Consider the following 26,591-nt stretch of genomic DNA (forward strand, 5'->3'; position numbering starts at 1 on the left):
TCACAGTAAAAAAAAAAAAGACAAAAAAGAAGACAGTTACCGACTCAAAAGACATTATTTACAGATATTTGTCTATTATTTTGTAGGTTTTGTCTTTTCTTTTGAAAGGGGGTGAGTTTTGACGTGATTAGTGATATTTGCTCTGAAAAATCGTGTCCTGACCTGTACACCACAAATAATCATATTTATCTGTGCAGAGGACGTAAAAAAAAAAAAAAAAAAATCACAAAAACAATGTTCCTCCGCAAGAAACTTGTAGAAACGAGGCTTCGTTTGCGCAATCCGAACCACTGATTTGAAACAAAAGATTCGTAAAGCTTCAAAGCAGTGTTTTGAAATGGCCCATCACTAGATATTGTTGAAAAGTCATTATTTTTGATTGTTTTTTGGTGCACAAAAAGTATTCTCGTTGCTTCATAACATTAAGGTTGAACCACTGTAGTCAAATGAATCTTTAGTAGCTTTCTGGATCTTGAGAGGTTCAGTGACATTGCTGGCAATAGAGGCCTCACTAAGCCATCGGATTTCATCAAAAATATCTTAATTTGTGTTCTAAAGATGAACAAAGGTCTTACGGGTGTAGAACGACATGAGGGTGAGTAATTAATAACAGAATTTTAATTTATGGGTGAACTAACCTTATAAAGGGATAGAAGAAGAAACTCATACAGGTCTGGAACAACATGAGGGTGAGTAAATGATGACAAACTTTTAATTCATGGGTGAGCTATCCCTTTAACGCTTCAATCACTAGTGAGCCAAACCTTTTTATACTGCAGCTTTAAACATAAAAAAAGACACTAGATAACACTAGCAATAACAATATAGCCCTGAGAAATTTAATGACGCTACATCAACTGCATCAATCAAAATAAACTGAAAAACACACAAACTAACCAAAACTTAGCTATTTCTAAAGGACAAACTAAAAATAAAACAGAAATTCTAAATTTAAAACTATAATAACACTGTAGTGACAAGCAACTTGTCTTCCCAGTCCCAGTGGTACGCAGTTCTGCATTAGCCCGAGGTGGACTGTTGATATTAGGAGAAGGTGTGCGTGTTTGCACTTCTCCTTCTGGGAGTGGAAAGAGGCTCAACATAGCCTGAGTTTTTTTCTGCTCAGTCCATAATAACAGGGTTGACCGGAGGACTGCGTTGAACTACACTGAAGCGCAATGTTTCAGACTTAGCAGCCCAAACATGTCCCTGAAACCACATGTCTTAGTCATAAAAGATTAGGTAAAGGCCTGGAGATGCAAGTAATGCCACTTTCTGTCTGACTCACAGCTGTTTACATATACAGACAGAACCTGAGACCTCTGACCAAGGTGTGACCTCTGCGGGATCATGGGAAGAGTGGGAATCTTGTGCAAATCATGACAGGAAGAAAAAAAACAAAACTAAAAAACAGCAGGTTTTCAAGTGCAGCAGGAAAACAACATAAAAGGCCCCAGAGAACTTTTACATGTGGTTTCATGTTGGTCTTATGATACCTTTGATTCTCTCAGGCATGCATATGAAATGAAATGATGTGAAATACTGAAATACTACTCTAAAAGCATACCAAAACTATTAGCAATCCCAGAAAACACACAATAGCTCCCTGTTTCTCGCTGTCACACATTGACACGATTACCAAGATAAATACTGTACATTTATCATCAATCTGTCATTGCACTGGCTTTTCTGAGTGGACATTAGATTAGCATTCACTCAGGCTTCTAGATTACAAAACTGTGAGCCATCTATTTTAGGTCTCTCTCACTTCTTCTCCCTTTTCCAAGTATTACACAGAGCTGCCGCTTCCTCGAACACAAACTTCCACTCTCTCTTGCAACAGAAAATAGACCTCAAAATCTAAAGAAATTAACAACAACTCGCTGATCCATTTAGCCAATCTTAAAGAGTACATATAAACTGCTAAGTCACAATACATCTTTTGTTCTTTGCAGTCTTCCTTAAAGAAACCGCTGTGATCAAACAAAGGAACAAAACAGGGTTTCCTGATATACTACGGAGCCCGTAAGTGACATTTGCAAAAAACAAAAAGATAATTTCATGTCTTTTACAAGAAACGTTTGTATGCAAACAGGAAAACTAGATGTATCAGAAACTGTAACATGTCAGCACGCAAACTTTTTATTCATATTACTGATTGTAAAAACTAACTGCTGGTTATCAGCCATAGTTATCCTCTAAATTCATCAGTTCACCTCTACTATGTACACTACTTGTGCAAAAGTTTGGGTCGGCAAGAAGTCTCTTATGCTCACCAATTTTACTGCATTTATTAAAATACAGTAAAAACAGTAATATTGTGAAATAAATATTACAATTTTAAACAACTGTATGTACAACTGTAAATGCAATTTATTCCTGTGATGGCAAAGCTTAATTTTCAGAATCATTACTCCAGTCTTCAATGTCACATGATCCTTCAGAAATCATTCTTTGCTGATTTGCTCCTCAAGAAACATTTCATATTATTATCAATAGCTATGTTTCCATCCACCAACTTTTATGCGCATTAACTATGATGGAAAGACATTTACCGAATAAATTCCTTGATGCACATAAAAAAATAAAAAAAAAATCATGTGACTTTGTGCGATGGGACGGCATAACTGTACTAACCAGTAGAAAAATCTTGTTGCAAAGCATGTGAAATGCTGTTTTGGTCATTCAGAAGTCTGTCGTCAATGTGGTTTGGTTTAATTCCTCCCAGAACTGTCTTACATGACTTCTCAAACAGGAGCATCTGCCTCTGAAAGCAAGATAACACGTTTATTGTGTTTCGTTAATTTTTTATATGAAAATTATTATATACAGTGGCTTCTCCTACATTTCTTGGAGATATTTAGCACTGGTTTATCAGGAAGTGACGATTTTGTTCTCTTTGACTCACTGGATGGAAACGGTGCTTTATTCGCAAATGTTTTATGCGATAATGCAATTTTGCGCATAAGTTAAATTTGCAACTTTGGATGGAAACATAGCTAATGTTGAAAACAGGAAACCTGACATTTTTAGGATTCTTTGATTAATAGAAAGCTCAAAAGAACCGCATTTATTTGAAACAGAAATCTTTTGTAACACTATAAATGTCACTTGTGTCCTTTGCTGAATAAAAGTATTAATTTCTTTAAAAAAAAAAAAAAAAAAAAAAAAAAAAAAGTCTTACTGACCCCAAACATTTGAATAATGGTGTATTTGTAGTTTTTCCATGCACATATGAAAGTTTTGATTTGGGCGTGTGCAAAACTCTCAGGCTTCCTTTCTGCAACACTTCGTCTTTCATTAAAATGTGTGCAAATCCTGAGCGACCAATACAACATCATGTGTACACAGTTTAGGAAAGCTTAAAAGTATAAGTACACCAAAGTATGTTTTAATAATGTGCGACATTACAAGCAGAAAAAATGTGGCACTACAATAGAACAAATGTGGGATTGACCTTAGACCAACCACATGCTAAAACGAGCAACAAAATACATGATTTGTATTGACTGATTTTGCAAAGTAGGTCAAAGTCTCCAACATTTTAACTCATAATCATCCCTGGATCATTGTCAAAATCTCAACTAGGGAAAACATTTGCAAGCTCACATTTCCAAATGCCTAGGCGTCAGGGACACAAGTGCAGGATTTGAGAAACAGCTTGTGTGTCTCGCGCAGTCGGTATGCCACGTGTGGGTTTTCTCAGAGTGAGACCATTTGGACAAAAGGCCGTAGCATCCTTGGGGGGAAAAAGTTTACAGAAACCACAAACAGCTCATCAGGACTGAGCAGGATATGTGTGATATTAGAGAAGGTTTCACTACAGGAAGAGGTCAGAGGTCATGAAACACTCCTCACACACCCAGTGAATTTTAAAGGGATAGTTCACGTAAAAATTAACATCGTCATCGTTTATTCACCCTCATGTCATTCTGAGCTGGTATTATTTTCTTTCTTTCATAAAATGTTTGAGAGATGTGTCAGATGGGAAGATTATCAGCAAATTGTAGGGCTTCAGAAGATGTATAATATGGCATTATATGACTAATTATGCACAATAAAGGGCTGGAATTACATTGGGGTGCGCAAATGATGACAAATATGTAATTATTGGGTAAAATATTCTTAGGGATGCTAACGATTAACTGATGATCGTTTAATTGTCGATAATTTAATTAATAAAACTTATTGATGGCCGACTAAGCAAGGTCATCATTACAGTGTGTAGTTCTGAGGTGAGTGTAGCTCATGTGCAAAACACATGCAGCAGACACGCATGGAAAAATGAAGGAAGTGCACCATAGTTACACATTACGCCATCGTTCTTGCGGTACTTTGATGTAGTCTGTGCAGAGCAGCTTCAAGTCGAACACACCTAATGTCTTCAAGCCATGAAATGGATTAGGTAGACAAGCCGTTTATTTCGAAACATTATTAACCATTGGTCCAAAAAAACCCTCCAAACAAGTGATTTTACTGAAAATAGGAACTACTTATGTAAATGCTACAATAAAAGTACATAGAATAAACAACAAGTAATAAGATCCTGGTGGATGAGTGATCTTCCAGTGCTGTTTTGCGTTCCTATTCTATGGCACATAATAAATCAAAACCTGTCAATCTGAGCAATCAAACCAATCCAAGCATGCTCCAGTTGAAAAACAGTGTCAGATTGGTCTCTACACATCGTCCCTACCCACTATATCCACCCACCATACCCGAGATCCAGTTTCCATTAGTTGAATTTTTTTTTTTTAAATGATGGTGGAATAAACAGTCATGATCGTGATGCTATCGGATCCCGGAAGTCCTGTAGGTTTAGCCAAGCAGCATGTCATGTCATTCCATGATCTACGCATTGTCTGATGTTGTGTTTGGGCTCACTCGAGACCACCTGCTCTAAATAAAGATATTTAATCTATTATGATTTACAATGTTTTGTGAAGTTACAAACAAAAACGTGGAGCAAAATGTGTATAGCTGCATTTTTTCAAACTAATACTTGGTATATTTTGGTCTCTAATTGAAACAAATATGCTTGTATTCTGCTAGTTGAGACCTTTCAAAGATATATGACACAAGTGTATCTGTTATGTACATTTTCACGTACAGCAGTTATTTCACACTATGAAAATAGAGCACTTCTAATATGTCAGCAAATTTAAAAGCACTTGTAAAGTGATGGTCATATTCTCAATGTATTTACTGTAAAACCAAGCTTCTAAGCTTTAAAATTACACCTATTTTTTGTGTTAGGTTAAGCAAGTGGTTAAGTAACGTGATAACTTAGTAGCGCACCCCGCTTCGACTTTAAGACGGCGGTTAACGATTAATCAATTAATTGATCGTTAATTTAAAAAAAATGATCAATTATGAGAATTTATGTAAACTGACATCCCTACAAGGAATTTAGAGGCCTACCATGTAAGATGAGATACAGTTGGTCTTCATTTCCTGGAGTGAAATTTCACAGTTTGTGAATTGTAGCAAAAAACTGACAATATTGTCACTACCACCACAACAAAACATGTCAAATAAGAAACAGGATGTTAACGTGAGGAGACGAGGTGGTCTGTAGACACATACAAACTAATGTGCCAGACATGAAGAGAGACAGGCGGACTGGAAAGAACCTTTTTCTATTTTACTACCTGCTTGTGGATCATAAAGTGCCAGATAACTTGGTTATAAACAAAGTATGTATAACAGATGAGTGGGTCACATATTTTTATGCAAATGGAATATTTTGAATATTTTTTAATTAAAAAATAGAATATGGAATCAAAAATACTGAATGAAAACAAGAAATTAAATTGTATATATATATATATATATATATATATTAGTGTTGCACGATATACCGGTACTAGAAAGGTATCGCGATACCCTGCTTTTAAAAATGGTCCGGTTCTTCATTTTATTAGTACCGGTACTTTGAGTGCCAGCTGTATTTCCTAAAGCGCAACAGCAGGGGGCAGTGTGCGTGCAGCGCGCTGCTTCTAAGGCACATTGAGTGCGTGTTTATTCCTCTCAACTGCGCAACGGCTTTTATAGTGACAAAAACAAGAGGTATGGTTGCATATACAGGTGCTCTTGTAGGCCGTCCACAAATTGTTGAGAAAGCAGATGCACGAAGCGAAATATGGCATTATTTTGCTTACATTGCCGACAGCCATGGCAAGCCCAAGGACACCACAACTAATTTACAATTTTATTGAGCATGAAAATAATAAACATTAAAAATTTTATTAAATCTAACTAACTTCACGGCAATGAAGCTCAAATCCAGAATTATCAGCCTGCACACTGGTGAAGAAAGAAGTTCGTATGTGTTATTTATTTACTTTTCCTGCTGTTTTAGGTTTTTGCCGTAGTATCGTTTAAGTATCGTATCGAAGTCAAAATTTTGGTATCGTGACAACACTAATATATATATATATATATATATAAAAAAATTTGTTTACTTGAGGTGGATTCTGTCCATTAACTACAATGAAAACATATTTAATGAATAAATTCCTAGATGTGCATCAGAAAAGTATGAGACTCATTTAACAACCAATTTAAAGATCGGCCAATATCAATATCGGATTTTAATTGTACATGCTCATTTCCATTTTTACATTTAGATAACCTTTGCCATCATCTAACGCTCCCTTAAAGTTCACTTTAAAAAGACACTAATAATCAATTAAGAACACTGGTAAATATAATCTTTAGCAGATATCAAGATTAAGATCAATTTTTCACATTGTACATTATAGCCTAAATTTACTTGTATCCCAATTTTAGTGTTTTTTTTAAACTGATTTTAGATTTTATTTTTTTTAGTCTGCTTTTTTATTTAATTAGACAAAATGGTATATCACTGTAATATCTGCCATTTATGGGTTACCAGCCATTATGTAAAAATACTTATCGGCCAGAATTTTAGCATAAATTACGTTTACAACTTGGATGGAAACATAGCTATCCAGTGTGTGTGTGTGTTGAAGTGTTGAAGGCGACAGAAAACATGGTCAGAATTGAACAGGAAATGCCCCCTCCCCACAACCAATCAAGTGGTGTGAAAGAGAGGAAGAGAAAGAAACAAAAGACAATGCACGCTGCTTGACATTTCAACTACACACCACACATAGAGCATTATCACGGCCTATCATCCATGTGGCTTTAGAACCTGACCATGTTCCTCTATGCGCAGCTGAACTACTCGCTTTGTTGCAAACCAAACCAACATCCTGTTGACTCAAGAGTTGACCACCTACACATCACTGCCGCCATAGATGTTCTAGATCTGGCCAAAGTTCTCACTAACCATCTGCACAAAGGTATCTTCATAAAGAAACCTTCAGGATCACAACACAGAAGCCTTATGATAGGAGACGGAGGGCAGGCTGGGACAAAGCCACCGCCTTTAGCAGTCACTGAATGTGGTGAATACTCCTTCAGATATGCCACAGCTGAATCTGAAACCCATGGAAAAACCCATTTGACATCCTGCCCAGGGTAAAGGACTAGAACGACGGCACAAGTTTAAGCAGCCGACTTGACCAGACAAACTATATTTCTCTGTTGTCTAGCAAACATATGCGTCATCTGGGCCATCGAAAACATAAACTACTCTGTGGGACATTCTGATAGCACAGGAACATGATATCCTGTCGAGTGCTCCTCAGAGAATAGATGGGAAGTTTGGGACAGTAGCTCAAAGTGGCGTATTTCTAAACTTGATATAAATTAGAGGAAGTCAGAGAGTGGAAAACATCAATAACATCACCAAAAACCAAACACACATTGGGGATTAGTTATGAAACACAAACAGAACGAATTGTTCATAAATACATTCTTACATAAAGTGTCCCATTTAATCTGGCCTGCTCTCACCGGGCAAACATCATTCAATATGTAATTATTTACTTCAGAAGCAAATTTCTCATGTGTTTGGCTCAATCTTTTGGAAGACTTCCAACTGAAGTTCACAAATTTAGAAAGAGGAAGAAGTTTATCAGAGGCCTCAGAAGAGAAAAGTCTGCTCTGTTTTGACAGATCGGCTCTGAGACAGATCGATATGCCTCAGAAACAAAAATAGCTCTTTTCTGAGAAGAGAGTTTTTCATCTGAGATTGAGCAGGTGTGTGTCACTGTGATATCAGGCCGTCTCAAGAGTCAATTTAGCAGTAATAACATTCACTGTCGGCCTGTTCCTCTTGCTTCTAATCAGGTGGAATTGTGAGCTATCTAGTGCTTCCTTCACCAGTTAGCGTCATCTGCAGGCAACCTGATAACTACTTAGAAGAAAAGAGAAAAAGAGAGAGTTACTATAAAGCAAGACTGTCAGTTCATCATAAATCCTGACTGGCTCTGTCATGACACCACTGTCATTCATCCTGCTACAGATATCATGATCTAAGAAGGGGAAAAAAAAAATCAACTGGTTCTGATTTTGAAGAAATTTATCATAACAATGATCAGAAATGTAGCTTCTCTCATTGAAGCCCAAAACAGACTGTAAAAAGTAATATAAAGGCTCAAAGAACTCTTCCTAACTTATGCACATGAAGCAAAATATGATGGAATAGGGCCAGCTGGTCTGTCTATACTTATGTAAGATGAAATAGAGGCAGTCAAGACTCAAATACAATTCCATCAGTGACAAAACTACTGACTCAGTTTCCTGAGACTGACATCACAGCCATTGTTTCATAAATGACTGCACAATCTAGATCGCATGTACAGTTTTCGGTCTCATGTCACTCACAGACAGACGCACGAATCTGATAGGAATACACAGTATCGTCCCTTGTGTTGGACTGAATCATTATTCAGTTGCTCCAAATGTCTGCGACAGCTGCTCATGCAGCAGATAAGAGCTCATGCTGGTGTAGGATTCGCAGCTGGTGAGATCAGTCCATGATAAACGGCCCTAATGTTCAGGACAACTGCTTTTCACAACAAGAGATTATTTATATTTGTGTCACTGTAACAATACAACCTAACAGAGGTAGACAGGTTTGATCAATATTTTATAGATTCACTTTTCTTCTTTTTATAATGATGCCATTTGCTGGTCAATACATTGTTTAGCTTAGGAAACTTGTTAATATATCGCTTTTCTTAGGTAAAATGACCCTTTACTTAACTTGTAATTATTTTTAAGAAATGTGTAGCATTTTACTTAACAATTAGACAGTCCAAAAGTCGTAAAAACCTTAAAATATGTTATATATATTTAATTTCTTGTTTTCATTCAGAATTTTTGATTCCATATTCTATTTTTTTTATGAAAATATTCAAAATACTCCATTTGCATAAAAATATGTGACCCACTCTTCTGTTACACATACTTTGTTTATAACCAAGTTATCTGGCACTTTATGATCCACAAGCAGGTAGTAAAATAGAAAAAGGTTCTTTCCAGTCCATGTTTATTATTGTTGTTGGATACTGAATACCAGAGTAATCTGTCACAAAAAATAAGTCACAAAAAACAATATTGGTCGATTTTTAAAACATAATACGCATAAAAGGCAAAATTAAGTACTTAAAAGTATTTTGTTTCAAGTAAGGATACAACTTAGCCTGCCTTGGAAGAAATCACAACGTATCTCGATTACTGAAAAGCTCTCATGTGGTCTTACAGTGGGCACATTGGGTAATAATGAAACAAAAATGACAAAAAATGTCAGTACAGACTATAGTACGGGCGATGTTTTAAATAGAACGGCAGCTAAAACAAAAGTAAAGCGTCGACCCCTACGCTGTAACAAGTTGAAACTGCTTGATTTCAGCGGACACACGCATTCGAGCACGTTCCCGTATGGAGCAGTATGGATTCCTGTCCAGTAAAATACAGTCATGACTGTGGTCAACTTTTGCCTGAACTTACCCGCTCGCTTCCTTTTCGGTCCCTCGATTCCGGTCCTGCTCTCCTAAGCACTTTTCAGATTAACTCCTAAAAATATCACATTTGAGGAACAAAGTCAGTCCAGATACGGGGCAGGAACTGGTCTCGCCATGCTCGTTTACACGTCGAAGTACGAATAATGTCATGAAACTTTTCTTTTCGGCTCTGCCTTCCTTTCCTCACCCAGCCTACCCCCCTTTTCCACGGTCCAAAAAAAGTCGCACTTCCGCGATCTGATGGCTGCTGTATCATGTGGTTTGTCGTCCACGAGAGCGCCCGCACCTGGTTCTCTCAGCGCGCGCCCTTGACCTGTTTTCTACATTCAGAGACGGCGATTCACACAAAAGTTCCTTAAACAGGGATATGAACTCATTCATGGACTTTCCCGGGCGCTTATGGTCCTTACTAACAAGGAAACTACTTGTAATTGAATTACGTACATAAAACAAAAACTTACAGTCTATAATAGGCTACTGTTTTATTCATTGCTAACAAAACACGAAGCAAGTGTAAACAACAGTTTAAATGTCTCTCCTTCTGTTTTATTGAAAAGAAAATAGCCTTCGATCTCATGTCAGTGTGCAAGCTCAAGTATCTATTGTTTAAGCAAAAATGAAAGTTATATCATTATTCAGTCTGTCTAAAAGGATACATCGTAAAAAAATATATATATATTTATGTATACGATAAAATTGGTCCATTGGGCTCATACGCACTCAGAATTTGAGTGAGGGCGTTTCATTGGTTTAATCTACTAAAGGGATGGGCATGTAATGTGAACAATATTTGCAGCAGCACTTTTTTTTTGAGAACTGAAACTGAATAAACTAGGTCAGGGGTCTTCAGCAGGGGGTGCAGCATTGTTTTCTCCCAAATTCATTTTACGCAATGAATGAATGAATTAATTTATTTGTTTATTAAATAAATAAAAAAATAATAAAAAATATTAAATCAATTTGGACAATGTTGGCATGCCCAGAAGTTGATAAAAAAAAAAAAAGCATTTTCCAGACACTTTTATCCAAAGCAACTTGCAAGAGAGGAACAAAGTAATTAGTCAAGGAGCCAAAAATAATCATAATATACAATGCCAGGTTTAGGCTACTTGAGAAGAGGAGAAATGTAGTTTTTTTTTTTTTTTTTACAAAAATTCTAGATCTAATCTTTTGCTAGTTGCTAGGAAATGCTTAAATTGCACTTATTTGAATCACCTTATTTTAACAAATGATAATAAGCACTCCAAGTAGTTGGAATGATTCAAAGACTCATTACATCCAATCATAAACTCTTGTGTCGCCACCTACTGATGTAACATGCAGAAAGAATTACTGAATAAATCAGTCAATGAATCTTTGTGTTGAACCGATTCAAAAGATTCGAATCACTAAGATTATTCAAAATCCCCACCGCTAGAGGGAACCATAGACAGTAAAAGAAATGGACACAGCGACCCCATTGGAACTCAATTGAGACAAGTGAAGCCCATTTTTAGCGATTTTTAGCACTTCCCTTTCTGACGCGCAGACTCAAACTAAGCTTGATGACGTCCGCAACCTGTCTGACAGATGTAAATCTTCTAGTAGCTGTGCGTGCAAACTGCCATCGTTAATCTTGCAGAGAAGGCGAGCTTGAGCGGGGAGCTCTTTGGCGTGAGTAAGCAGGAGTAAGTATTCTGATTAATTATTTTGTATAGTATTTTAAAATGTAACGCCAGTACGCCATCTCTCTTGACATCTCCCCGATTGCCTGCGAGCTTCTCCTCCTGTCTGTACGGTAATTTCTCTACTGTGCGACAGAGAGTCGAGTGGTTATGACGCAATCGTTAGCCTATTTTTACAAAAACTGTATCTACGGGGCCATAATGTAACATAGAAGGTAATGGAGCCCTTTATACATTGTCGTGTATCTTTAGAAATAAATAATGGACAAATGGAGTCTTTAAACGCCTCAGATGTAAAGTTATTCACTGTCAAAGTGACGCCAAAATGAATGGGAGTCAATGGGGATGCTAACGCAAGTGAAGTTCTGCTACAAGATGGCGGCACCCGGCCGACTTCAACTTCCGGTCGACTTCCTTGGGCACTGGAGGGAACCGGGTGTGCCTCATACATCCTGAAAAGTGAAGCTGCGGGCTCTTTGATCGCCCCCTGGTGGCTGGATGCAGTATAGGTCATAAACCCTCTCCGTTCAAATGAACGGGAATGAGTCAAAACATAAAAATAAATTACGCTTCAAATAAAATTTTCCGAAAGATGGTTTTGGTCATTTAAGGTAGTTGTTATCACGCTGATATATATTCAATTGTTCGTTTTTGTGATGTTTGATTTTAGCTAGCAATTTGATGCTATAGAAATGGGGTGTGTCATCATGATTGACAGTTGTGATTGACAGCTTCTCTGAGGACTGTCGGAGCTTTGATGGGAGATTGAAGATATATAACTAACTATTAATTTTCGATTTCTGTGTTAATTCACACTGACAAAATGAGTTGTTCAGCAGTAAACTGTACTAACTGACCTGATCTGATGGATCACTGAACGTTTTTCGGTAACGTTAAATGTGGGCTTTATAAGCTAATTAATAAATGTTATTAGTTAAGATAACACGTCTAATGTTAGCCATGACGGGGAAAAGCAGGTGTTCATTATCTGGCAGTTACTAATTATTTTTATGGGAATAAAATAATAATTAGCAGGACAAAACTAATGATAGCCTAATCTAATTACAGCAATCGATCTCCTGTAACGGTAGTTTAAAGGTGCTCTAAGCGATCCTGGGTGGAGTAACTTCCTGTTGACATTCAAAGTGTTGTCAAACAAAATAGAGGCTAGCTAGAATCTCCTTCCTCCTCCTCCTCCTCCTCCCCCTCCGTGTTTCCTGAAACAATCATGAACGCGCATTTAAAATGGAAGTAGCTTGCGTATTGGCTGGAGCATGTTTATTATGTTTCGTGGTTCAGACTAGGGCTGGGCGATATATCGCATGCGATTGTCACGCGCATTTCGTCAGTAAAGCTGGTTCCTTGATTACCGCTAAATCGCCATCACCTGCTTTCAAATGGAGCGGCATTTAATAGACAGAACCGTAGTTCACTGACAAGCCATGCAATATCGCGTTCATATCGCAGATGAATCGCCTTCGATAATGAACGCGATATTGCGTGGCTTGTCAGTGAACTACGGTTCTGTCTATTAAATGCCGCTCCATTTGAAAGCAGGTGATGACGATTTAGCGGTAATCAGGGAACCGGCTTTACTGACGAAATGCGCGTGACAATCACATGCGATATATCGCCCCGCCCTAGTCCAGACTGCACCAGTTTATTTTTGTTGCCGTTTTTGGAGCTTGTGGCGACTACAGAGACTGCGTTTTTTACAGTGTGTTCAGGGGACAGGCAGCTAGCGGATAGTGAGGAGATGTTTGCTGTATGTGACAAAAAATGTTTTGGCCTAAAAACGCGTGACATCGCTTAGAGCACCTTTAACTTTATTTAAAATGGCAGGACCATTTCTGACATTTTAGAGTTGTTTCTAGTGGCATATTATATTGAGATTATCTACTGAATATGCTGTTTCAAAAATATTATTGCTCTAGAAACAGAATAGCTTATTATTTTATAGGTAGAATTTTAAATTGTGTATAATTTATATAGCCTATTTAAAATACATCAATGATGACGCAGTCGTCTGGGCGGAAGTTTGATACCGCGACTCCGCCTCCGGGCTCCACTGACGATTCCTTCTGCGCATGCCCAGGCTCCAAACTGACGTTTTTGTGTAACATGTCAACGCCCATCATCATATGTTTTACGTTCAGTTCATTACAATGGAAGGAAGCGGCGATGCGGCGTCCATCTTTTTTTACAGTCTATGGAGGGAACCCATGGTTTGACTCTAGTTTTTCTCTTCCGGGTTTGAGGACTACAGACTGACAGTGGATATAGTACCTCAGAGATGGCGGCAGAAGTCCTAAAATGCTAACTCGCTTCCGGGTTTTGCATACAAAAACACGTAATCTCTATTTACTCTATTTAACAAATGATAATAAGCACTTTTTAAAATAGTTGGAATGATTCAAAGACTCATTACGTCCAATCATAAACTCTTGTGTCGCCACCTACATGCAGAAAGAATTACTGAATAAATCAGTCAAGGAATCTTTGTGTTGAACCGATTCAAAAGATTCGAATCACTAAGATTATTCAACCTCCCCACCACTAGAGGGAACCCATTGTTTGACTTTAGTTTTTCTCTTCCGGGTTTGAGGACTACAGACGGACAGTGGATAGAGTACCTCAGAGATGGCGGCAGAAGTCCTAAAATGCTAACTCGCTTCCGGGTTTTGCATACAAAAACATGTAATCTCTATTTAGGCCTACTCTATTTAACAAATGATAATAAGCACTTTTTAAAATAGTTGGAATGATTCAAAGACTTACTACGTCTAATCATAAACTCTTGTGTCGCCACCTACATGCAGAAAGAATTTCTGAATAAATCAGTCAAGGAATCTTTGTGTTGAACCGATTCAAAAGATTCGAATCACTAAGATTCTTCAACCTCCCCACCACTAGAGGGAACCCATGGTTTGACTCTACTTTTTCTCTTCCGGGTTTGAGGACTACAAACTGACAGTGGATAGAGGATGCAAGGCCACTAAGAGCAATCATTTGTTCAGATTCAAGCTCATCGTTAACCAGTTTACAGTACAGTAATTCAAACAGCAGACCAGATATTTTAATAGAGATGAGAGAAACACTATACAGAATTAAAATGATGGGGCTTATGGTGGTATTTTTGTGGATACCAGCACATAACAGAGTTAAAGAAAATTAAATGGCAGATACAATAGCAAAGGAAATTACTAAAAGTAATCAAATTGATTTTACAGTTAGTATCAGTAGGGCAGAAATCAAGAGTGTTATTAAAAAGAGATTGAAGGAAAGATGGCAAAGGCAATGGGAAGAAAAAAGAAAAGGGCTATGGTTTCATAGGATTCAAAGGAAAGTGGGAGAAATGAGGTATACAGTGAGGAATAGGAGGGAAGAGATAAGTATCAAGGCTTAGGTTTGGACACACTGGACTAAATGGAACACAAATAGGTAAACATAACACAGGGAAATGTGATTTCTGTGGTCAGAAAGAGACAAATGTTAGAAAATGTTATGATATATTGTCAGAAATATGAAACAGAAAGAAGACATTTAATTAGGAAATTAGGAGAGATGAAAACGTTTTGATTTAATAGATATTCTGAGAAAAGAGTCAAAATATATGTGTTATAATCTATTGTTTCAATATCTTAGAGAAACTAATTTAAGTAAGAGGATATAGTTTTTTGTTTGTTTTTTAAATATACGAGCATATTACACATTCTGGTCCACACTCCATACCAGTTGGTGGCGGAATGCACCAGTAGGGTCACAATAAACCCAAGACGAAGAAGAAGAAGAAGAAGAAGAAGAAGGACTACAAACTGAGCAGCTCTTTTCACAACAGAGAAGAAAGTGCACGCAAACTTTATTGGTTGCGCGTGGCGGTGGACTTTTCAAAATGGTGCGCGTGTGTGCTTATCCTGGATGCTTCAACCGAGAGAAATCCCTGAGACTCCGTCAGTGGGCATCAATGCAAGAGGAAAGTTTGACTTTTCACACATTGCCCCTGCATGATCTAAAACGACTGAATCGGTGGCTGCTCGCTCTTCGTCGAGATAGATCACCCATTCAGTCTATCCGTGGACTGAGGGTGTGCAGCGAACATTTTTCACCAGCCGATTTTAGTGTAGCCAAAGGAAATAAAAGACGATTGAAATCAACAGCTGTACCCAAGCTGTTTGTACGACAACAAACTGAGGTGGGTGTGGAAATAAAGATTTGGCATAATCATGAGTTTCCGTGCATCTCAAGTGTGGTCGACCTACGTTATTGTTTAAAAAAAAAGTGTAGTTATAGAGCTTTAAATTTAACTGTGGTGCAATGAGTGCTACATCATGAATTTACACTTTAGACGTCCCATATAAACATGTTACACATACCGCACTATTAAAATGAAACAAAATCAAACAAATGTAACCGTCAGACACATTTTTGTATCAAAGCTGCTTTCAGTTGGTCACGTGACTAACTACAGAGGAAAACCAAGTTGTATTTTCACACAAAACAAAGTTTTCGTAGGAACACTTACATGTAGCATGTACAAAAAAATACAGAAACAACGAAATTTTATAATGTCTGCTTTCACTTCCCGAGGAAGTTCCCGCCCTCACTGCGCTGATTGGTCTGTTTATTAAGGAAGTAATGCAGCGCCTCGTTTTAATTGGCTAACAAGCGTCATGTGACCGGAGGAGTGCAACTAAGTTTTCCGTACTGATGTTACAAACGTTGTTAGTGTGTTTTCTCGTTCGATAGTAAATATTTAGAAGTCAAGCAACTTTATAAAAGCAGAATTACGATTCAGCACTTTATCTGCGCATTGTATTAACTACTGTATCAATGTTTACGGCTGACTTGCTCATAGTTTTCATGGCACGGACATGCGGTGCACTTGGGACTTTGGTTTTACTCACATGACCGTGACAGTACCTTGAGAACAGGAGAGTTTGACCAACTGTAATGCAATCATTGATCTGCCTGACTCATTCTTGAATAAGATAAGTGGTTCCTTGAATAGAATTTAGGTGGCCACACCATCCGGACTAACGGCAGAATTCAGTTACATGCATTACAGGTAAGGGAAGCAAAACATTTTGCCAGCAAATGCGTTTCTCTGCTTAGGATACATTTGATATTCCTATAAACATCCAGCTGCTGTCCCAGACCAGTTACCACTGATTCAGTCACTCAGATATTATTATAAAGCTACAAGAATGTTCTGTGCTGGGACGTACCATTTTATACATTTTCCTGATGATAAAATTTAGATTTTTAAATAAAAATGCAGGTTTCCTGTGCATGTTTGTAAGACTGCACCATTTTGGCCAAAAATTGTGTAAGTTAGGCCTATATATTAATATTACAACGATAATTATATTAATGATTATTGTTATTATAGTTTTATTATTATTATTATTATTATTATGGAATACAAATATTTAGCAAAACAATAATAGTACTATTGTAATATTTCACTGTTAAATAGGCAAATTGACTTTTTAAGAAAATATTACAAAAATAAATTTTTCATATAGGATAACTGTAACGTATTTATGACTCTTAATTTCTACTTTTTGAAACTTTTACCATCAAACTTTTATTTTGGTGCAAAACAGTTACCACTGATTCAGTGACTCAGATATAATTATAAAGCTACAAGAATCTGTGCTGGGACATACCATTTTATAATTTTTTTTCTGATAAAAATGCGATTTGCAAATAAAAATGCAGTTGTTTAAAGCTCCAGGTTTCCTGTGCATGTTTGTAAGACTGCACCATTTTGGCCAAAAATTGTGTAATTTATATATCTAAAATATTACTATAATACATTTTTCATATAGGATAACTGTAACGTATTTATGACTCTTAATTTCTACTTTTTGAAACTGAGAGTAATGTGATTAGTCTGGTGCAACTTCACAACCAACAAGGTGCATGGAATGGTAAATATATGGTATAAGAAAGAAAGAAAACCAGCAGCACTTGTGGCACGGAGGGGTCAAAAATAAAAATAAAAACAAAGAACTGTAGGCTGGAGCTAAGTTGTTACTTAGCTTACTTAGCATACTTTTTGAAACTTACAATCAAACTTTTATTTTGGTGCAAAACAGTTACCACTGATTCAGTGACTCGGATATAATTATAAAGCTACAAGAATCTGTGCTGGGATGTACCATTTTATAACTTTTTCTGATAAAAATGTGATTTGCAAATAAAAATGCAGTTGTTTAAAGCTCCAGGTTTAATTTATATATCAATATTATAACAATAATTATATGAATGATTATTGTTGTTATTATTATGGAATAAAAATATTAAGTAAAACAATAATAGTACTATTGTAATATTTCACTGCTAAATAGGCAAATTGAGTATTTAAAAAAATATTACAATAATTTTTTATATAGGATAACTGTACCATATATTTATGACTGTCTTAATTTCTACTTTTTGAAACTTTTACCATCAAACTTTTATTTTGGTGGAAAACAGGTTTTTGAAGATTGTTGGTGCATGTTGCGTTTTCAAATTTATGGCATAAGCGAACTGAAATCAGAGTACTTGCAGACAGGAGATCGTGTGGAGTGTCAATTCCTGTGACTCGAGCTGCTCTGATGCTGAAAACAATGGATCATGAGCTACTTGAATGTAAATTAATACAGTGCAGTGCTTCACTCTGAAACATAGATTTGTAATCTAATATTTGCATGTTGCGACTTTGGTTTATTTCGATTAATCATGCAACCATAAGTTTGAAGAAAATCTGTTTATTAAAATTAAAGGTACTTCTTGATTTCATATTTTCTTGAAATCAAACACTAATTTGGCTTCAGAAGTCAAGTCAGAAGATTAGTCTTATTGCTCAGACTTTTGTGCTTGTTCCCAACAGACCATCTCCATCTGTCTCTTCCTTTTCCTTTCTCTGCCTTTCTCCTGTGTCATCATTTTCGGCTGAATGCTGCAGGCATTGCCTAAGATTAGGAGAGCAGTTAAGAGGGTTCAGCAAGTCGGAGCCCAAATCATCCCAATGGCTCAGAACTGCAATGCATCCTCCACGCAGAAAGATGGTGCTGTCACAGCAGCTATTCTCATCATAGGAGATGAGATCCTCAAGGTAAATTACAATGTTTTTTTTAATAATAGTCACAATTAACCCTTTGTCTTGTATGAACTGTTATTTATATGACTTTTATATTAGCTCTCTATGGATATTGCTTACCTGTTTTCCGACCATTAACAGATGCAGGAAGGTTTCCACGTTTAGAGCAGAAATGAAACTCTTTTAGATTTACTTAAAAAAGCAATCTGTTAATAACTTTTGGTTTATATGCTTACATCGCAGGGTCACACTGTCGACACTAACAGTGCCTTCCTGTGCCGTGGACTTCGTAAACTTGGTGTCACGGTAGAGCGAATCACTGTGGTACCTGACGTCCAGGAAGTCATCGCTAAAGAAGTAGCCCAGCTTTCGTCCTCCGTTACTCACCTCATCACATCCGGCGGCATCGGTCCCACCCATGACGATGTCACTTTTGAAAGTGTCGCTATGGCATTTGGCGAAGGTCTGCATGCCCACCCTGAACTGACAAAGCTAGTGGAGGGGTTCTTTGGCACCGTCACTCCTAACAGTGCCCCCATGAAGCTTGCCATGGTCCCCGTTTCTGCCAAACTCAATTTTGGCATAGACCCTCAGACAGGCCAGCGAAATCGCTTCCCTCTAGTCAGTGTCCGAAATGTGTACATATTTCCCGGCATCCCCTCTCTGCTGGAACGATCGTTCAATGGACTAACCCATCTGTTTTCAGGTTCTGGTACCATCTTTCACACCCGTGAGGTGTTTGTGGATGCAGATGAGACTGAGATCGCCCCGAGTCTCACAAAACTGCAGGCAGGTTGGGGAAAACGTGTCTCTCTGGGATCTTACCCAGACTGGCTTAGTAATTATCATCGTGTGCGACTGGTTCTGGACTCAGACAGTGTGGAGGAGGTGGATCGGGCACGAACTCAACTGATAGAAGAGCTACCTGAAGGATCTGTGGTTCCTCTCATTACTGATCCAGTGTCAATCGCACCTGAAGAGGTGTACTCTCTCTCGAAAAGCGGTAAGCTTCTTTCTAACCGCATTTATGAGCTGTTGCCGGTCAGTTATGTGTGTTTGATCTTGGCCAGTTTACAATCAATTGAAAATAACCTTGTTAAATGTGTGAAATTAGCTGTAAGCGATTCTTAAATCATTAAATATCTCACAGAGACACTGCTTGGGAAGAAAGTAGCTGCAGCATTGGGGACCATTGAGATGGCGCTGGATAAATACTCTGTTAATGAGCTCTGCGTTGGCTTCAACGGTGGCAAGGACTGCACAGCTCTACTGCATTTGTATTATGCTGCTCTAAAACGGTAAGAGGCAAAAGACAAGGAGTTGACAAAAGGGACCTTATGGGCCGAATTAAATTACAGTTGACAAAATATATTTAAGTTAAAGTTAAAATTTAATTAATAATCAATAAAATGTATATTAACTGCCTTTAATATATAATTAAAAATCAAAGTGATAATTAATGTGTTGTTACAAACCTGTACAAATCTCTTTATTCTGTTGAACACAAAAGAAGATATAATAAAGATATATTTCCCATACATTGAAAGTCAAAGGGGTTCAGAACAACACTGGACCCCACTGACTTGAATTTGACTTTTTCAAAATAAATGTTTTTGTGTTTCACAGAAGAAATAAATTCATATGTCTGGAATGACATGAGGCTGAGTGAATACATTTTCATTCTGATGTGAACTATTCCTTAAGATAATCAAACCTTCCAAAAAATGTCCAAATATGCTGTTTGAAATTAAGACGGGTATAGAGTGGTGCAGGTCTGATGTCAAAGCCCCGGCCCTGGTTACCTTGAGATTTTCCTATGGGGTTTTATATTAGGGTTTTTCAATTTATAACATAACTTGACGATACTTTAAGTTTTGTTCTACAACGTAAATTACCCATACTGAAAACATGAATTTTTTAGCAGTTATGTTCATTTTACTAGATTTCTTACTAGATAAGACAGTTTGGGAGTGTGATTAGCAATGTTTCCATCCACCTATTTTTATGCGCATTTTGGGATATCACATAAAAAGTTGGATGGAAGTGGCAGAATGTGCATAAATTCTAAAAGTGTGCATAAAAAAAACTTTGAGTCTGATATTTTTTTATTATTTTTTTTATTTGATAAGAAAACATGCGCATTAACTATGATGGAAACACATTTTTACCAAATAAATTCCTTGATGTGCATCAAAAAAATCATGACTTTGCACAATGGGATGGCATAACTGGACTAACCAGTGGACTGGTCTTTTTGCACAGTATCTGAAATGCTGTTTTGGTTGTTCTGAAATGCATGAGCAAAGTCTGTCATCAAAGTGGTATAATTACTTTCCAGAAATGTCTTACGCAACTGCGTTCCTAAACAGCAGGCATCTGCCTCAGAATCAGAATCAGAAAGAGCTTTATTGCCAGGTATGTTGTTTACACATACTAGGAATTTGTTTTAGTGACAGAAGCTCCACAGTGCAATAGAGTAACAGCGACAAGACAAGACGCATAATAAAAAGAATTAAAAAAAAAAAAAATACAAATTTACAAGATAGACAAAGTGCAAAAAAAGCAAAAGACAATATATATTATAGTCAATTGTATGTACAGTTATGTGTGTAAATTGAGATATAAATAAGTGTTTAAGTAAATAATGTGTAATAGTGTTGTTGTGTGTTCCGTGTTTGTCAAGTGTTCATGAGATGGACTGATTGAGGGAAGAAACTGTTCCTGTGTCTGGTCGTTCTGGTGTTCAGGGCTCTGTAGCGTCGACCGGATGGCAACAGTTCAAAGAGGGAGTGTGCTGGATGTGAGGGGTCCAGAGTGATTTTCTTTGCCCTTTTTCTCACTCTGGATAAGTACAGTTCTTGGAGAGTGGGGAGGGTTGTACCAATGATTCGCTCAGCAGACCAGACTACCCTCTGTAGTCTTCTGAGGTCAGATTTGGTAGCTGAGCTGAACCAGTAATTGAAGTGCAGAGGATGGATTCGATGATGGCAGAGTAGAACTGTTTCAGCAGCTCCTGTGGCAGGTTGAACTTCCTCAGCTGGTGAAGGAAGTACAACCTCTGCTGGGCCTTTTTCACAATGGACTCAATGTGGTTGTCCCACTTCAGGTCCTGGGATATGGTGGTGCCCAGGAACCTGAATGACTCCACTGCAGTCACAGTGCTGTTCATGATGGTGAGTGGGGGGAGAGCAGGGGGGTTTCTCCTGAAGTCCACGGTCATCTCCACTGTCTTGAGTGTGTTGAGCTCCAGGTTGTTAAGACTGCACCAGACAGAAAAGACAAGATAATGCTTTTATGGCGTTTCGTCTGCACGCTCTGAGAAGCAAGTAATATATTGTATAGGAAAATGATATATATATATATATATATATATATATATATATATATATATATATATATATATATATATATATATATATATATATATATATATATATATATATATAATTTTCTTATATAGTATTATATTTAGTTTATCAGGAAGTGACGATTTTGTTCTCTTTGGCTCATTGGATGGAAACGTTGCTTTATTTGCAAATGTTTTATGCAGTATTCCAGTTTGACACACAAGTTAAATTTGCAACTTTGGATGGTAACAGCTAGTGTGTTTAGCTTACGTTATAGAGCAAAACGTCAAACTATCGTCAAGTTATGTCTACCACAGGCTTTATTTTACTCATAAATTGAAAAACCCACGATTAAACCACATAGGAAAATCTCGAAGAATCTAGTGGCGAACATTAAACATCAAACATTAGCTGTTTCCATAGTTAATGTGATGAACTGTTTCTGATGCATAAAAAAATGCATAAAAATGGTTTAGAACAATAAAATAAATATGCCCAAAGGCCTAGCATCAATTGTTTGCATGTGGTTTGATATTTTGTATGTATGCATTCAGTGAATTCAGTGTGGCTTAAGGGTCCAAATACATTTTGGGGCACCATATGTATTTATAAATGCTGTGAGTTGGATATTATGTCCAAGTAATTAGCAAATATGTCGTCTTCTTTTTAAAAAACAAAAAAAAAAACAAAAAAAAAACAGCATGGGCTTGCTGAAGTTTCACAGATATCCAAAGCTCATGCTGAGCTAATTTCAGTGTTTACTGGCACTTTCACCTGACTTGCGCTAGGACTCAGCAGGCTGTTCTCATGCCTTGCTTACATGAGCTTTACTATATCACATGGAATTATCAGTAAATTAGTTTGAAGAATTCAGATATGATTTTATTTTTTTTTCTCTTTTTCAGGCGGTATCCAGATGGTAAAGATAAATTGAAAGCTCTGTACATTCGAGTTGTCTCTCCTTTTCCAGAAATGGAGAGGTTTTTGCAGGATACAATTAAAAGGTAAGACAAGGTGCCTAAAATAAAAAAAATAAAATAGGTACAGCAATGATTTAAAGGGGATAACAGAAATCTGGAATGGTTTTCTTTCCTCCTGAGTAGGTAAATCACAGACTGGTGCCTCTGGCATCTCTCCCAGAACTGTTTGGCTGCATCAGGAAACAGCAAATGCAAACATATGATTTAGTCTTTTCTGATTCAGACAACTGTTAGGACAAAATTTCTGAATTGTGACGTTTTCCAAACAGGCTTTGAGCACTTATGTTATACGTTACTGATGTTAGAATCACCAATCATGCTTGTTTACCCACATGTATAAAATGGGATCTGGCATCCGTCAGTCTCAAGTTCAACTCACTTGTGAGACAGACATTAATTCGAGAAGTGCCATCTGCAAACCGTAACAGCTCTGTACTGCCACTGACAAGCCAGATGCAGTCTGTTAACCACGATGAGTTGACCATGGATCCATCCCATCCAGCCTCATTAATTCATCAGTGTCCATCAAAGCTCCATAGGTGCAATTATTTGGCACATGTCTTCCTCTCTCTTCTGTAGGTATGATCTGGAGCTGTTCTCAGTGGAGGGTAGTATTCGGCAGGCTCTGACTGAGGTCCAGGAAAGGAGGCCGGATTTACGGGCAGTCCTTATGGGAACAAGACGGACCGACCCTTATTCGCACACACTAACACCCCTATGTCCCACAGACCCGGGCTGGCCTGAATACATGAGGGTCAACCCACTGCTGGTGAGGGGGAAAATAAATGAATAAATAAATAAAATATATACATATACATACATGCATACATACATACATACATACATACATATATACATATACCCTAGGGGTATAACGATACACTCATAACGATTCGATTTGTAACGATTCGATACAAATCATGATACTAAAACTCAATACAATACTATTGCAATATTTTAAGCCAAAATAATGGTGAGTTGTTATTATTATTATTATTATTATTAAAATAATACAGACTCACACAGAACTCTCCCGGTGCTCGCTATGTCCCGCCTCGTCCGCTATTAATGCACTATACATATAAGAATAAATGATCTAACATGCTTTGAATAATCATACTACTAAAACTGTGATATGGTGATTTAATTGATGTTTGCTCTTTCATAGGGCTGCAACGATTAATCGTGATTAATCGTTTGCAAAATAAAAGTCTGTGTTTACGTAATATATATGTGTGTGTTCTGTGTATAATAATTATGTATATATAAATACACACACATTCATGTATATATTTAAGAAAAATGTTTTATTTATATATAAAATATTTATGTTTATATGTAATATAAAATATATATAAATATATATATTTATAATACATGCATATATTTCTAAACTTTATACTTGTATGTGTATTTATATATACATAATTATTATACACAGAACACACACATATATTACGTAAACAGACTTTTATTTTGCAAATGATTAATCGTTGCAGCCCTACTCTTTCACTTTGACGAGGGCCGTTCCAGCAGTGCGTATGCGCTTCAGATTATCAATGCAGTTCTAATCACAAGAAAGCCATTCCCAAACTGTAAATATTTAGTTTAACATCCAAAAATGTTATTTCTGCATTTGCTCTCGTGTTGTTTTCACGCGTCACGTAAACATTTGTACGTCCGTGTTTACTACAGTATGTGCACCATTGTAAATCTGTTCATCGTGTCCCTTCAGAGGATTAGACCACTCGTTTAATTATTTTTATGATGCCTTTATGACTTTTTTTTTTCCTGGATCTTTTAAGTGTTACAGGAATAGACTTTAAACGGAGGGACAGATATCTCTCAGGTTTCATAATATCTTAATTTGTGTTTGGAAGTTGAACGAAAGTCTTAGGTTTGAAATGACATGAGATTGAGTATGTGATGACAGAATTTAAATTTTTTGGGGTTAAATATACCTTATAAATGCAATAAGATCTTGGATAAAACTAACTATATTGCAAATCATATTGTTTACATCAATGATAAATGATCACATTTTTGTATTGCAATATCTCAATATAACAATGTATTGTTACACCCCTAATATATACACTAATGTTCAAAAGTTTGGGGTTGGCAAGTCTGTATTTATTTTTTATTTTTTTATGTTTTAGAATGCTCACCAAGGCTGCATTTATTTGATCAAAATATATTAAAAACAGTAATATTGTGAAAATGTATTACATATTTAAAATATGTATAAAATATAAAAATCATAAATATTACAATTTAAAATAACTGTTTTATTATATTATAACTATTTTAATATATTTTTAAATTTAATTTATTCCTGTGATTGCAAAGCTCGGGGGTGGGGTTGGACAAGATTGTTGCTTGGAGCTTAAAACGTCTTATTTTTGTCAATCTTGAAACATTTTAATGTTCATTTAATGCAGTTTTTTATTTATTTGTGTATATATATGATACTGACTCCAAAAAAAAGAAAAGACAACTGAAAGGTTTCACCCATGTTCCCACCTTTCCTGTAGTCTCTAAACTGACTCCACTGTCAGTAAATCACTGTCATGTCTCCCACTCACTCTCATGTAAGCTGGCAGCAGAAACAGCCAAGAGATGGTGAATGATGATGAATGAGGCTCTCAAAGATCATTACGCAGCAACTCCATCATCCTAATCAGTGGTGCTTATGTAAAAGACACGGCAGTACAGCATGTTCTTAGAATTACAAATGACCCCTGATACTTATGTTACATTTAGATGTTTGCTTCATATCCACCATCTTTCTCTCTTTCTCTGTAGGAATGGACTTATCATGACATCTGGGAGTTCCTGAGAACCCTGTATGTGCCCTACTGTATTCTGTATGACAAAGGGTGAGATGCTTCTATTCACAATATTCACTGTTCAGATGAGATTATCTTCCTGGTTTGCTTATGCCCTTATCTCTCTTCCTCATAGATACACTTCTTTAGGCAGCATGGATAACACATGCAGGAATCCATCTCTTAAAATGGTGGACGAGAGAGGTGTGACCCGCTACAAACCAGCCTACAAGCTGGAAAATGAGGAGGAGGAACGCAACTCAAGGGCATGATTGGCTTCTCTAAACAAACATGCCTTCATTTTTTTTAAGAAGACACAATGGATGACAGATGTGCGGCTGATAACATTTTGAAGAAGGAACAGAATCTGAAATCCTGTCAGATACAGACCTCTTGAAAAACCTGTAGTTTGTGTACTGTGTCTGTCCATTTATGTAGATGTAGGAAAGTGAGAATATGTCACTATGCTGTATTTAAGATTTATATTAAAACAGTATCAAAGTGTCTTATTTGTTTTCCAAATCATTTCTGGTATTATCATCCATAATGTGTTTTGTATCTTTTGTAAAAAGTGAGTAACATCTGCACGTGAATTTGCTTAGCACATCACTAGCAGCAACTTCCTCCGAGGTTTTACGTTAGAAACAAACTTAGTTAAAATAATTTTTTATTGTTTTAAATTAATTGAATTATATAGTGTTTAGGTTCATGGAAACAAATGTAAAAGCTCGATTAGACTTTTACTTGTTGATGTCTAGAGCAACTGTCCTCAAGGACCCCAGA

The 26,591-nt window shown here is 36.8% G+C and overlaps 2 protein-coding genes across 8 annotated transcripts in view; one reads left to right on the top strand and one right to left on the bottom strand.

Moving 5' to 3' along the window:
- Window positions 1–10,257, bottom strand: part of shc1 (SHC (Src homology 2 domain containing) transforming protein 1) — a 39,110-nt gene extending 28,853 nt beyond the window's left edge. The window contains exons 1-2 of one of the 4 annotated variants that reach the window (XM_048154087.1): window positions 9,886–10,253; window positions 2,638–2,767 (exon numbers count right to left, since the gene is read on the bottom strand). In XM_048154087.1, coding sequence (XP_048010044.1) covers window positions 2,638–2,685 — 48 coding nt within the window. In that variant the 5' untranslated portion in view covers window positions 2,686–2,767; window positions 9,886–10,253. Of the gene's footprint in view, window positions 1–2,637; window positions 2,768–9,885 lie in introns of all 4 variants that reach the window. The other 3 variants (XM_048154086.1, XM_048154088.1, XM_048154089.1) reach the window with 3 other exon arrangements.
- A 5,088-nt stretch (window positions 10,258–15,345) lies between these two features.
- flad1 (flavin adenine dinucleotide synthetase 1) lies at window positions 15,346–26,312 on the top strand. 4 transcript variants are annotated; one of them, XM_048153227.1, is made up of 8 exons: window positions 15,346–15,755; window positions 18,519–18,668; window positions 18,897–19,656; window positions 19,804–19,951; window positions 22,906–23,004; window positions 23,560–23,749; window positions 25,786–25,859; window positions 25,945–26,312. In XM_048153227.1, the coding sequence occupies exons 1-8, from the start codon at window positions 15,456–15,458 to the stop codon at window positions 26,078–26,080; spliced, it is 1,857 nt and encodes a 618-aa protein (XP_048009184.1). In that variant the 5' UTR covers window positions 15,346–15,455; the 3' UTR covers window positions 26,081–26,312. The 4 variants fall into 4 exon arrangements, with proteins under 4 accessions (XP_048009184.1, XP_048009186.1, XP_048009185.1 ...); XM_048153229.1 differs by having other exon boundaries at window positions 15,617–15,755; window positions 18,444–18,668; XM_048153228.1 differs by lacking the exon at window positions 15,346–15,755 and adding an exon at window positions 15,771–16,628 and having other exon boundaries at window positions 18,444–18,668.
- Window positions 26,313–26,591: the final 279 nt, after the last annotated feature.

Source organism: Megalobrama amblycephala, linkage group LG13 (genome assembly GCF_018812025.1).
Source record: "Megalobrama amblycephala isolate DHTTF-2021 linkage group LG13, ASM1881202v1, whole genome shotgun sequence".
NCBI classification, from domain to species: domain Eukaryota; kingdom Metazoa; phylum Chordata; class Actinopteri; order Cypriniformes; family Xenocyprididae; genus Megalobrama; species Megalobrama amblycephala.

What these genes read in the sequence shown, in the direction of transcription:
- flad1 (XM_048153227.1), top strand. Translation starts at nt 15,456, where the DNA reads ATGGTGCGCGTGTGTGCTTATCCTGGATGCTTCAACCGAGAGAAATCC. An exon ending in TAGGAGATGAGATCCTCAAG is followed by an intron (nt 18,669 to 18,896) that starts GTAAATTACAAT and finishes CTTACATCGCAG; the next exon opens with GGTCACACTGTCGACACTAA. An exon ending in TATTATGCTGCTCTAAAACG is followed by an intron (nt 19,952 to 22,905) that starts GTAAGAGGCAAA and finishes TCTCTTTTTCAG; the next exon opens with GCGGTATCCAGATGGTAAAG.